Genomic DNA, 14,585 nt, shown 5'->3' on the forward strand with positions numbered 1-14,585 from the left:
TCCCAGCCGTCTCCGGGCAGTAGGCGGGGGACACCCTGAATCGGTTGCCATCCAATCGCAGGGCACACATAGACGAACAACCATGCACGCTCACACTCACACCTAGGGACAATTTAGAGTGTTCAATCAGTGTGTGTGTGTGTGTGTTTTTATGTAAACCACAGCTTTTGCGATATTAGGACAGCCATCTTATGGTCCATGGATTTCCTCAGATCAGTGTGTACTTTACTCATTCGAGTATTGGTAAAAGAAAAATCTGGAAAGCTGATTTCAACCTCACTAATCTCATCTATGCAGTGTGTGTGCGTGTGTGCTTGAAGCTGGCTCAAAGACGCATGACCTTTTTCTATTCAAAACGAACCAAGACAGTTCAATGAGAGCAGGAGGTAGCACATAGACTCAACACTTGAAGATTGATTGAAAACTGCCAAACTGTGAAACGCTTACAGGAAAGCAACACCGGAGCTCATACTGCATGGCATTGCACACATACCCCATGAAAGAAAATCCCCCTGTAGAGGTGAGGAGTAAAGAGCACGGGTGAGCTAAAGCACAGGGAAGCTGACAAATCCCATCACGACCTGGATCACGGTCGTCCGCAGTCAATACTCTTATCACAATTCTGCCTCTCTGACACTTCTTACCGCCTCAGAGTCAGAGTGGGCTCTGACGTTAGCGCCCACACTTTGCGCTTCGTAATTAACACCCAACTCGTCTGGATCCCTCAGCAGTGTCTTCTGAATAGTCTTCTGAATTTTTTTTTCATTGATTATACTGTTTGACACTATGATTGGGCAGTTATCTACTTCATACTAAATATGTACAAAGATGCAATAAGCCTAGTCTGGTCTGAAATGTAAGTGGACAAACCAAGTGTGTTCCACTGGAATAACCCGGAAAATGCAACAGGATTCATACCTCGACAGATTTTAAGTTGCAAACAAAACAGAGGTTAATGTTTTATTGATCAATGTCTGTGGTAATGGCACATGAAGTTATGACATTGACTGTCATTAAAGCTGGTGATTGTGGTGAACTATGGTTGTGGTACATACACAGGAACGTGAATTGGATGTCTCTTGATATTTGTTTCGAGAGACAAGGATTGTGGAAGTTTTGTCCAAAAGTGCAAATATTGGAATTACCGGAATTCATTTCTGCAAATTGTCAATTGGTAACTGTGGGGGGGTTTTCATGGTTTTTGCTTTAGATGCTTCATTTCTGTAACTGCGCTAAAAAGACATTGCCTGCGTTTTTGGGCCGGTGCACCAAACCATGTGTTAGCCAACCCCAAGTCTGCGGAGACAAAAATAACACTGATAATTGGCCTATTATATTAATGACGTCCTAGTCTAATCCGTAAAAATGTGGACATGTTTCCCACGTTCAATGAGGAATTGATCACAAGCTTACTTTTGAAAGGACTGATTATTTCTTCCTTTCATAACTTTGCTGCCGTAAATTGGGAATTTCTCCTTTGTGAGATGAATAAAGGTTTTCTTATTCTTATTATTCATGCTGCGCGCTGTATGTTGTATTTCTGCTGTTGTCTTTGATGTTACTGTTCGCTGCTTCGATTAAATCCACTGCATCTGACGCAGCCATGAGCCAGGAACTACATTTGATAATATAAAATAATTATTTAGCAAAATGTGAACTAAATCAAGGGATTACAGTTGTTCCCCATGCTATTTTAATAATACAGCCATTAAAAAAAGTATTTTATTGCAATCAAGGTAAATCTACCCCAGACCATGCTACGTTACATTCTGGTTGTTTACTTCAGGAAACCCAATGAAATACTGACAGACTTTTTGCCTACATTAGATCACGATCAGAATATTGCTCTTCAAGGACATAGTCCTTGACTGTGTAAGACCTTCCAAGAGTTAATTACAATCCACAGTGATATCCTCCCTTGATGCATCATGCTCAGTACAGTGAGAAATGGGCATCCAATCATCAGTTCTGTTCCATTCCCTGAGTGCAGGGTGCATGCTAGCAGGTGCCAACATTCATTCAAATACTTCCTCTGCTGCTGGCCCAAACGCTCAGGCCAAAGTACAGAAAGGCAGAGAAGCACAAAAGATAACAAGTATAAACAGAGAATTCACTTCAAAAAAGTAGATTTATAATTTTGTCTGTGGCACATTAGTCAAGCCGAGGCAAAATTCATTCATGCAAATTTGAATATGTCCTGCGCTGGTTCATACACCTTTGGATTTAAATTCCCATCCTAGTTTTGGCATAAGGCATATATTTGTGAATTGCAGCGTGACGATAATAAACTGTGCATCAGACCAAGACACAGAAAAAAAAAGTTATGGGACAACTGGTTGCTTTTTCATCTGGGCCTGAAATTGGAGTGAAATATCAATAATTGATCCCCTCAGGTTGGTCCCATTGTTGGTCCCATTGTCCCATTGGAAGCAGTCAATAGTCAGTGATGTGATTCCATAATCTCGCACACAATTCCTCTTAATCCCTGGGTTGTTTCCACCAGGCAGCTCAGCCATCTACGCGCGGTACAGTATAAGGATGCAACGTCAGCTGGTAAATGGGATCCCTTCACACTGGAATCACCCACAGAAAGATTTACTGTGTGGGTCAGATAAACCCTGCTATGCAGTTCTTGTTGAGTCAATGACAGGCCTCACCATCGCCACCACTGCTGCTGCACTTTAATCCAGTCAAACATTGGACGGACTTCCTCATGGTGACCAGAAAAGGAGCATGTTGAGGTGGTGTTCTTTTCAAACAACTCCCAGACTCATTCGTCTTATTCCCGAGTAGGCTCTGGAAGCTGTATCGAGTCACAACAGCACTCCCCTCGTCGGAGGCGCCATTTTAAAACATTGCTCTTACAGTCACAGATTCAACTTCTTCTGCTTGTTAGTATAACCGCGAAGAGTGCAACAAGTTCCCGAGACATGCAAGACACTTTCAAATGAAATGGGGGCCAATGATCCCTTAGAAAAGGTGGGGTGGGGAAAAAAAGCGTTCAAATAAACATTTGACAGAGCAAATGAAACCCATGATAATAGACAGCAATATTTTTACCAGAAGTCACGCACATACTCGTTTCTCCACGAGAGCCCACAATAATACGATGGATAACATCTCGTGGCTTCTGATTGAATGACTGTTCCAAATATAATGGGTTTTTTTATTTTTATGATGAGGTCACAGCGGTATAGTCTCCACAATCTGTCGATAAAGGATTTGGCAGAGGTTCTCTCGGTGCATCTTTCTCTGTGATGCAAAATGTCGTTCTCTGAACGTTTAGTGGAAAGTAAAAACAACCTCTCAGTGGAGTGGTTGATTGGTTGCTTCCTGTGTAAAAATCTCCTTGAATGTAAAGTTAATTGTAGGCCATCTTTTTCATCAGATGGAAATGAGGTTCCCTCTCTTTAGAGAGAGTCACTTTCTTTGATCAAGAGAAGGCTTCCAGTGGTTCTGAACACCACCAGACAACTCTTCCACGCAAACTCTTCCTTTCCTGAAGACGAACATGTCTCAGGTTTACTTTATCGAAAGCAAAACTAAACTCCGCAAGAACTCACCCCCTCTTAACAACAAACTTGACTGTGACTAAAACTGCCTCTATGATATTAGAAACTCCATGTGAACAAAATGTCAGTCTTCTAACATTTGTATCATATAACATCATATAACATTTGTATCGGAGTTTATCAATAACATTGTGCAATCAAGATTAACCTTTCAAAAAGAAACCGATTGGTTTCCAATGACCGTCATCATTCTCGTGTAGGTCATTGCTTGAAATCGATGACAGAATTGACGTAAAGCTTGCAGCTAACTATTTACTGGAAACAAATCAGTGGAAATGGAATACCAAAACAAATGCGCATGAATAATTACCATCACGGGGCATGTGATGTATTTACCAACCCTAACAACAAATATGTGCTAGTGGCACAAGAGAAGAAATTTGTATCACTTGCCTCTGGTGTTACATCAGCTACATTAACTGTAATTCATATTTCGCAGCAACAGGCAGAAATGTTTTGGGGAGAAAAACGCATCATCATGTTTGATGTTGAGGTCGAAACAGTAACGTCTACATCTCCAACATGAATGGTGAAGTGCTATGAATGTATCTTCCGTCTTCCGAGCCGCTTGATCCTCACTAGGGTCGCGGGGGGCGCTGGAGCCTATCCCAGCTGTCTTCGGGCAATAGGCGGGGGACACCCTGAATTGGTTGCCAGCCAATCACAGGGCACACAGAGACGAACAACCATCCACGCTCACACTCACACCTAGGGACAATTTAGAGTGTTCAGTCAGCCTGCCACGCATATTTTTGGAATGTGGGAGGAAACCGGAGCACCCGGAGAAAACCCACGCAGGCCCAGGGAGAACATGCAAACTCCACACAGGGGGGCCGGAGCTGGAATCGAACCCGGTACCTCTGCACTGTGAAGCCGACGCGGTAACCACTGGACTACCGGGCCGCCCTGCTATGAGTGTATGAAGAACTAAATTTAGCAATTGACAAACACAATGTTTTAGGTTTGAGGTCAAGATGACCTACCGTGACAGCCACAAGAGCTAAAATTAGGGAAGGTGGTTGCCATGGCAGCAAGGCAGCCAGCGGGGATTGCTGTTGCGATGCAACAACTTAAATTCCAACACTAATTGCTGGAACGGTGTGTGTTTGTGTGTTTGCGCAAATGAGATGTTTGTTAAAGGAGTTTCATACTGATATGCTACATTTTATATTATTATATTCAAAACTGTAAATGACTCAGCTGTGGTGAAAGAAATAATCTTCCCATACGTTCCTTTTCTCCCTGTACAGCCAAGCATTTTTTATTTGCATTAAAGTCACGTTTCACAAAAATAAAGAAATTGCACAATTTCGAAAGCCACTTTTATTTTGATGTGTGTTAACTTCTATATGTGATAGCTAATCAATGGAAGCCTGTATGAGGCATTCACAGCCAACCTCCTCCTCAGAGGACCTGTTGATGCTGAGAGACAGGGGGACTGTTGTGCAGCCGGGTGGTCACATAAATGTGCCACGCATCTAATATGCACCGCTGTGCCGCCTGCCAACACTTTCCTCATTTAAATTCAGATTAAATAGTGGCGCTAGCGCACATTTGGAAAACGATATTAATATAATTAAAAGGCTTCTCCAATCCAAATAGATTGGAGTATTGCATGAAAAGCAGCGAAAAAATGCATATAGGCCCTTTTAGAAAATGCTCAGTACTCTTAAATTCGTTAAGGAGCGCACAGCAGACTGTGTAATTGACACGTATAGTCACTCTCAACACAAACGTGTCAAACAACTATGACACAAACTTTCATCCACAGACCACATGTGCTAATTTTGCTAAACAAGACTTTGGTTCACATTGGTATTAAAACTCTATTTAGTTTAGAGGCACATCCTGAACCCCTCAGTGTGTGCTATCAGCAGTCCAGGATATTGCAGTTTCACAGGAAAAAGTGGATAATCATTATTTTATCGAACAACAGATTATTCTATCACACGGCTCCATTCGCTATTGGCCAATACATACAACATGTTTGACTCAACGTCATCTCATGACTTCTCTATGACCCTGATTTCATTCCTATGTCAAATAGACCTTCTCAATTTGCAAGGGCATCTCCGGCACAACGGATGTTCTGACCATGACTTCTGAATTTCATTTCACATAGAAGACATTTGAGACACATCCGCCTGTCCATTTCCGAGTGCTTGTTCTTATTGGGATCACTGTTGAGTTGGAGCCTGTCCAAATGGAGCTTGGTCAAAATGCAGGGAGGTGGTCAGATGGTTGCAGGGCAAATATAGTCCACACATTCAGAAGTCTTCAATTAACCTATTGTGCATGTGTGTAGGGTGTAGGAGAGTGCCAAAACCCACAGAAGCACGATTGGATACTTTAAAAAAGTATGTATTCCATAAATCTTGCTTGGAGAAAAGAAAGTGAACTATTAACAATTATTTTACCTACTTGAATCACAACTCAACATTTTGGATCGACGAAACTAGAAATGTGTTCTGTGTATTCCATATTCAGAGATTCAGAGACCACTGAAAGCATTTCCTCCCCAAATATGATAAAAAATGTTGCCATTTTCCATGTGTGTTAACTTAGAGGGATAAACATACACCGTTTGTTTTGAGTGAAAAGGTTTGCCCTGTAAACTTCAATCTACAGAGAGCAAGAAGGCCTTCTCTCAAAGTTTGTGCCCTCTGCGATTTGTTGTTGACGAAGCTTACCCACAAATCTGCACACAGGTGAAATGTGAATCACTCTCGACTGTAGACGAAAACAACTTTCTCAGACATGTTTTTTCCTCCGAATAAATCACATCTCATTTCTTCTCAAAATTAAATTACAGCCTCCCATACCAAAGATTATTTTAAATTATATTCCTGGGCGTGGGATAATTTTCCTAAAAGTAACGAGAAATGCATGTTTGTAGACAACCACTATTCATCCACAGAAGTCAGTATATTATCCACTGTAATACAGGAAGATTCTCTTTCAAGAAGCATGCTATTTGATTTTAGGCTCTCATTACTGAGGCAATACAACTGTCCTACAGAACAGTACGGTTAAATTTAAAATGCAAGCTTTGATTTTTTTGAAATATTTGTAATTCCTCAAGTCCAAATAAGAATTGGGACATCAACAGCTCAAGTCAGTTATTTCTACTCTTAGTGCTGGAGATTGTCTTGTGAGGAGCGGAATTTGGACCCAGAAGCAGGCATGACACGAAGGTTGAAGGGTAAAGTCTTAGGCCACGAAAATACAAATTAACTACAGAGAGCAAGGCTGGATGCGGAGGACAAAAGAAAGCTGGCATTCTGACTCGAAGAGAGCTTGATGGACTGGCCACGTATCACTGAGTAACGCTAGTTTATATCTTGTGAGACATCAAGCCGATAGGACAGACTCAAGTATGAACCATAAAAGGGCCACTACAACCGCATAGCAAGTGAAACATCCAGGAACAAACACTCACAACTGAGGTTTTCTTTTTTTTAAATTTTGAGTCTTGGCTAAATAAACATTGGGGAACGACAAGCTAGAGATTCCAGATACTCCGAGGACACCAACAGCAGCCAGAGAACCAAACCACTGACATGCAGATGTGTGCGAGCGTGGGCACAGAACAATCTTCGATGTGGAAAGGTGTCACCTCAACATTCAAATAAGAGAAAGGAATTTCATTATTTCCCCTCGCCAAGTCAGGAACCAATGAATACTCATGTGGAGAGAATGCAAAACAGCCTGTTATGAATATTAACATGGCTCTTTATAGGTCCGGTTTCCGTAATGGCTACATCTCACTTAGAAACCCCCTTGGTGCAAGAGGGGACATGTTATTCGTAAGAGGTTAAGTGAGTTGACCTGCTCAGATGCCAGCTTAATGGAAGACAGTAAATTAGACACGCGCAGACCTGCAGTGCACAGAAAGCTCCTCCATTGACAGACGGTTTCATCGGACGTTCACAAGGAGATAATGTGGATGATGTATCTCGTACCTTTTAACGTAGAACTATTTCCAATGATACGGTTTCGTTTTGCATGACAAAACTGCCGTCATCCTGAATCCGTAGTCAACTACAAAACATCTGGCCACATAATGACACACCTCGTTTTCTTTACTTGTTTTTTAAAGCAACTGTAAAATAACGGAAAAATAACTTTTTGTTGAGTGTTTTCCAAATGAAAGGGTTGACATTTCCAGTAAATATGAGAATAATTTATAAAATTCAACAACATAGTCAGCTGTTGGGGAAACCCTTCCCCGGAGATCACAAGTAACACAGTGTAATGAATATGTGTGTGTGTGTGTGTGTGTGTGTGTATGTGTGTGTGTGTGTGTGTGCGCGTGTGCTCGCGCATGCGCGCTCAGGGACATCTTAATCATCGTGTATCACTTTACACCAACAGCTGCACTTGATATGCTCCATGTTAAATGTGTAATCGGAGTGGGTACATTATATATTTATCATGAACTACCGGCAGCAGCACCCTCTATTCCACACCGCATGATAGCAATCAATCCTCGGTCAAAAGAGCCAGCAGTTTAAAGATGGAAGCTTCACACATGCAAGGTATTTCACATTGAATGGCATGCTTGCTACAGTGAGCACATCATAGAACCTTAGATTATTTTGTTTCAAGTCAATGGGTTTCTCGTTGCTGTTGAATTTAAAAAAAAGTTCATTCATAAAACATGTCTCCTCTATGTGCTTCTTCTGATATTTGTGTGGTGACAAAATGTATTAATTGAATAACCATGGCGACACAATAACCATGGCCATCGATTCTCTTGTGTACCACATGTTTATGTTAACTTCCATTGACTGAACACAGAGAAGACACATGACCAAGCTCATGAGGAGCAACAATAAGTGGTATATTGAAATTTTGGATTTGAATGAAAAAAAAATTATTAGAATTGAAAATAATTAGTTTAAAGAGGAAGTCAAGTTCAAATTATTTGTGACAATAATTTGTTTTATGCGCCAACACCTGAGTAAACACGGCATTATGATTCATATCGCATTTGTGGAATATGAATTAAGCAGCAAAATCCAGCCGTTTTTATCCATTGGGTGAATGGGCTGTCACTTGGATCGCGCTTTTGACCTTCAGCACTCAAAGTACTTCACACTCTTACCTAATTTATCTACTGATGACGCAACATCAGGAGCAACCGGGGATCAGTTTCTTGCTCAAAGACACTTTGACATGGTTGCAATGGCCGGTGATTGAACCACTCGGTTCGCTTACCCAATTCTGACCGGTGTGGCTGTTCAGACAGCCACATTCTGCTTTGTCATTCCAGATGTGTATTGTTGACTGTCGCCATGCAAATCAAGCATTGAAATAAAGCACCAACATTTACAACTCCGAATGATTGAGAACTGGAATATTATACTCCTGGTTACACTCGATTTTTTTTTAAGTGGTGCTCTTTCTTGCAGTGAGAAATTAAAGTGGGAGAGCGGACAGACATGCGTAGAACTCACACTCAATGCGTGAATGTTGACTGCTTGGTGTTAATTAGAGATTCAAAATTTCATTTTTCATTAATTCATTCATTTTTGGCGAGGGCCACTCCGATGTCTAGTTTCCTTTATACGTCTGTCGTGAATGTATAAACTATGTAAATGTATATAATTAAATAACCATATTATTACATATATACGATGGGCCATGCATTTGATTGTCTTTTTTTTTTGTATGTGTGTGATGTTCGTACATCCACCCACTCAGTAATTACATAGTCAGGCTATAATGAATATAATATGCAGCATGGACCAGAGAAAATTTGTGTTTTTGTTCACTGTTCATGAGAGGATTTCTACCACACACACACACACACACAAACACACACACAACATCCAGATTGTTGTCAGAGCTGACAAGTGCTGAAGGCAGAATAGAGACAGGATGCTGCAGCAGGAATGTCTCTCTGATGTGCTAGCCCGACTAAAGGAGGGCCTGTGGTACAAACCTCCCCTCATGAGTAAGTTTGTCACCAACACCCGACCCAAAATTCACAAAACGGAAGAGATGAATCTAACAGGGAAAATCATGACATCTAAGACTCTTGTGTTTCCATTATACCAGAAATGTAGCTAAATTTGTACCTTCAGAATCAGGCTATCAAGCTAGCAGCTCACTGTCTGTAGTAGCAGGGCCTTAACAAAAACTTCAGCAGAAGGGGATGGTTTGTGACATGAATGTGCACAATAACATCCACAAATAAATACTTTAACTGCACACACACACACACACATAATTAAATCACTACCATTCTAAACGCCCAGAGAGCAGCTGTGCTAACCACGGTTGTTTACATACCACCCAATGCCAACACTAATGTTCTACCAACCGATGCTAATAGTCCCTCTGACCTATAATCATCAACACCAAGCCCAAGGAATGCCCAATTTCAAGTACAGGAGCTTTACTCACAGACTGAGTGGATTGCCTTTGAACACCAGGTTACTGACCCAGCCTGCATGAAGTTCTGCAGTGGGACTGTCATTGTAGACGAACGTGCCCGGGTGTGTCGGAACAAAAAACAATTGATGAAAAGCCAGGTGAAGTGCCTTGTATTATTGTATCAACAAAGTAATCCAGTATTTGTGTTGTTTGTTTCATTCATTACCTTTATATTTGTAATGTGGTGTCTGTTGCATATTAAAGCATTACCAGAGTGACCATATTAAAGCGGTGTTGTTACACTTGTTATGGTGATGCCGGTGCTTGTAAACTACAAAAAATACAAAGTGGATTGGTGTTTGTTGTTGGAGCATTTTGTTAGACAACGTTGATTATGCAATAAGGACAGGGCATTTGAAAAAGAGCACAAAAAAACAGACCTGTTAGACATTATTCCCGGTTTCCTTGTTCTTAAACAAGTCTATACATACAACACATCTTTATTTATATAATACTTTTATTTATACAGCGCTTTCACAGTAGCTGCATTTTGGTTCCATTTTACAGCGGCCAAACATCATACACAAAAATGCCATGAATGCTGGTGCAAGCTGTAAATTGCATTAAAAGTTGAATGCACTATTATCTACGTTGTCTTTCTTTTTAGTTTCCATATAATGAAACACTACAAACTGGAAGCTAATCATGGTGAGATAAGAACAGATGATTGCTGGTGCAATAAGCTGCAATTCACATATGATCTGATTTGTGGACTAATCACAAAAATAATCGGTGGCCAGTCGACTATGAAAATAATCAGTTGTGGCGGCCCGACGTTGCTGCACTGGACACATAACGTGCCGTAAAACCGTTTGCACTGCACATGTAGGAATGTTTTAGTTTGAACATTTAATATCGCGACTCTGCTGTTATTGTACTGTACATATAACATGTACCTTGCTGACATTTGAACTGCAAATTTTGTATTTACTATATTCATCCGCTACTACTTTACATATAGTACGTGTACCTCACTGCCATTTGGACCTTATGATTGTATGAATTTCCTCCCCCCCATTCTTGAAACACAAATCTTGAATAGCATCCTAATTTTGTTGCATCTGCTCATATTGACAATAGAGGCTTTTTTTTCTATACTGGTCTTTCCGATAAAATGATATCGCGTGCAAAGTCTGGCCCTCAGGCCTTCAGTTTGACACACATACTCAAAATTGTCCATAGGTGTGAATGCGAGAGAGCAATGTTGTTTTGTCTATATGCCCTGTAATTCGCTGGCAACCGGTCCAAGGGGTACGCCGCCGCTTGACAAAAGTCAGCCGGGTTATGCTCCAAACCCACGCAACGTAAATGTGGGTAGGCGAGGTCGAAAATGGATAGATTGAGTTGTTGTTTTTTGCAGTTGACAATGGCATATTGAATCACACTGATGTTTTTTCTTGTGTACAATAAAAGCCATTGTCAACTACACCCAACATACATGGGTGAATGTTGAAATGCATTCACGTTATTTTGGACCAGAAAAAAATGCCTGCTGATTATTGTTATTCCGGCAATTTTCACCACTCTACCCCATCCACATGTCCACTGATTCACACCATTTCCACTTAAACAAAGTCACCTCAGGACATTCAAGCAATTATTTTCCCCATACCCGAAAACCCCAATTTTTCCAGATTCCAAAGTCCCCCCACCCCCAACAATAGAAAACATTCTAAATGTGACATTTGACCAAAAAAAGTCCCCTTTATTTCCCATTCCAGCATCAAACCGTATGGGAACCATTTCCAACTTCCAGTAATTTCCACATTCCCAACATTCCACACCTTTCATGCTACAATTTCTAAATTAACAGGTAATTTACACATGGTCCCGCCCTCCATATTTCTTGACCATTTCAAACCATTCCAACTTCAAAACATTCAGCTCGTTCAGGACACCTCGCATGGGACCTCTGTATGAAATTCTATATCGTGATTTTACACATACGGGGGTATTTGTGAAAAATCACTTCAAGTAGGGATTCCATGTTGGGGGAGCATCAAGCCTCATGTTCTCCATTGCAAAAATGCAAGTAATTCTACAGCATTTTCAGTTCAGCGTCATTTCTTCAACTATCACAATTTATATGGAAATTGCATTCTTTAGTGAAATGAATTTCGTTCCGTTTCAAAAACAACTGAGCATGAGTGTCTTCGAAAAGGTGAACTTGTTGAAACCGCTCTTGCGTTCAGTAACATAAAACATAAAAAGTAGTCCTGATTCGATCCTACCTTTTCCGTAGTTAAAGTGGAGTTTAATGGTCTTGCCCTGGTGTATGTGCAGGTAGGTGAACCACACGGCGGAGGTGAGCAGCACCAGTAGCAGCAGTAGCTTAAACTGCTTCCGTATCTTCTTCACGGGGATGCGCAGCATCCTGACTCCAACATCCTCCGGGGAGCGGCCCGAGAGAGAGTCACAGCGGATCCGAAGAAGAGTGTGGATGAGCTCGGGTGCGATGTCCAAGGTGGTTTTACACTCCTCGAGCCATTATTGTCTTCATCGTGGGAATAATAGCGTGGCGTAGTGGTCTCATTCCCCCCCGCGGCGAGAGCGCTATATGAGACCGCTAAGGGCTGAAACCACATATGTGGCTTTCTTGTTATAACGCCTCACGACCTGGCGTGGGCCAGCGGGGAAAAGGCATCTGGTTCTAAGCCGCTAAATTCGCTTCGGAGTGTGAGCCTGGGAACAAAATAGCAGTCTGACGATAATCTACACAAATCCTCCCGGTGGCTCAGTCCTTCACTGAATATCGCAGGATCATCTGTGTGGAAATGTCGCGGAGCGGAGCACGGTTTGGTGCCATACACTTGCAGAGCGGATGTCCCACGTTGGAGTAAGCGGAGAAAGTAACCAGATGAGGAGAGGTGTCAACATGTCACAGCTCCATCTTGAGTGTGGGAAAGCTCGTGAAAGTGAGACCGGAGCAAGGGAGCGCCTTTTTATTCAAGTCCCGTGAGAGGAGGGGCACTCAGCTGTCACCGTGCCCGGCTCCACGCACAACACTTCACACATGCACCGCATTAACTGGGCATGTACCATCTCGTTTCAAGCAAAACATTCAGTTTGGGTTATCCGATTTAAAATCCACGGTGAAGACTGCATTGTGCTCCATAGACTCCGATCCGCGGCAGGTGCATTTCACCCATGATTGCAAAGGCAACCGCGTTGTGCCTCGAGATGGCAACAAAAGAAGTACATCAGTGCTGGAAAGTGGTTAAAAGGATTTAGAGCCACTGAAGACGTGCAGCGAGCGTCTATTCTTGGTAAAAATGTCATGAAGCGGATAGCGTCGTCCAAATACACTGGCCACGGCGTGTCGCGAAGAAAAAAAAAGACGAGCTTCGTGGGGGTACAACGACAGCAAGTAAGCTCTGCAAACTAGACACAGCGTGGTTTTGTTTAGTTTTAATAAAGAGCGTAAATGTAGCCGCTCAACGCCCATCAATTGAGCATCTGAAAGGTGCAGGGCAACCTACCCTGGGAAGATGGAGAGTGGCACGTTTAACAGCCAATTAAAACGCAGCAAATTGGTCAAAGAGGCGGAGCTATAATGCAGTTATCACCGTTGTTGTTTGTTTTCCGAGTAGTGCGGTTCATTATCCAATAGCGGAGCGGTCTGAATGAAACCCATAATCTGACATCAGTGCATGTTCACCTTTATTTCAATAAAATACACTTGTGCGTTTTATGACTATGATATATGTTTTAAGAAATGTAATCCGCTACCTATTTAGAACTAAAACTTGTACATCATATCACCAGTTCATTTCACCCTATAATATATAACACAAAACTTTGCCTTTCTAGTGTGCCTCGGAAATTTAAGCAACGGCTAAAATTATTGCTCCACTTTGCAACTCATTAAGCTGCTCGTTAAAGGTAATTACGTACGAGGTAGTGAGTGTGGGGATGAGTGGGTGGCAAAACTCTAGCGGGATGCTCTCAGGTTATGTGCGCAATGCTGCCTCCCTTTGGCCAAATTGTAGTAAACAAGTAAGTAAACTGAACCTCATTGATGTCCCAGATGAGGAGGGCCGCAATACATATTATGACTACCAATAATGACATGGTGCCCTGCGATTGGCTGGCAACCGATTCAGGGTGTCCCCCGCTTACTGCCCGAAGACAGCTGGGATAGGCTCCAGCACCCCACGCGACCCTAGTGAGGATCAAGCGGCTCGGAAGATGAGATGAGAGATAATGACATAGTTTTAAATAAGGCAGCAAAAGATTTTAAATATATATAGATACTGTCAATCAAAACTGACCGTTGTTATCTTTCTAAAAGAATAACTATTCATTCAGCTCATGAAATGGCACATCAGATTGTGCAGACATTATAATTCCCTCTTTCCCTTTTCGTGTATGGTAGAGGGAACAGAAAAAACAGCATCCTTCAAATATTAAAATTGTATTTCTTGATTTTTTTTTTTTACAAGTAGCTCATGGTAGGAGGTGGGTGCATCCTTCATTGATCAGTAAACTTGCAATGGATTGTTTTCATCACGGAAAGGTAGAGCACTGGAGAACCCACCTATGCATAAGAACATGCAATTCCCGTCCATCCCC

At 41.8% G+C, this 14,585-nt stretch overlaps 1 protein-coding gene across 1 annotated transcript in view; it reads right to left on the reverse strand.

The window, feature by feature from the left end:
- The window catches only part of b4galnt4a (beta-1,4-N-acetyl-galactosaminyl transferase 4a), a 209,985-nt gene extending 196,486 nt beyond the window's left edge, over window positions 1-13,499 (reverse strand). Inside the window, exon 1 of the mRNA XM_052060029.1 lies at window positions 12,245-13,499. Within this exon, the coding sequence (XP_051915989.1) occupies window positions 12,245-12,386 (142 nt within the window). The 5' untranslated portion in view covers window positions 12,387-13,499. The remainder of the gene's footprint in view (window positions 1-12,244) is intronic.
- Between the last annotated feature and the right edge of the window lie 1,086 nt (window positions 13,500-14,585).

Source organism: Hippocampus zosterae, chromosome 3 (assembly GCF_025434085.1).
Source record: "Hippocampus zosterae strain Florida chromosome 3, ASM2543408v3, whole genome shotgun sequence".
In the NCBI taxonomy this organism is placed as follows: Eukaryota; Metazoa; Chordata; class Actinopteri; order Syngnathiformes; family Syngnathidae; genus Hippocampus; species Hippocampus zosterae.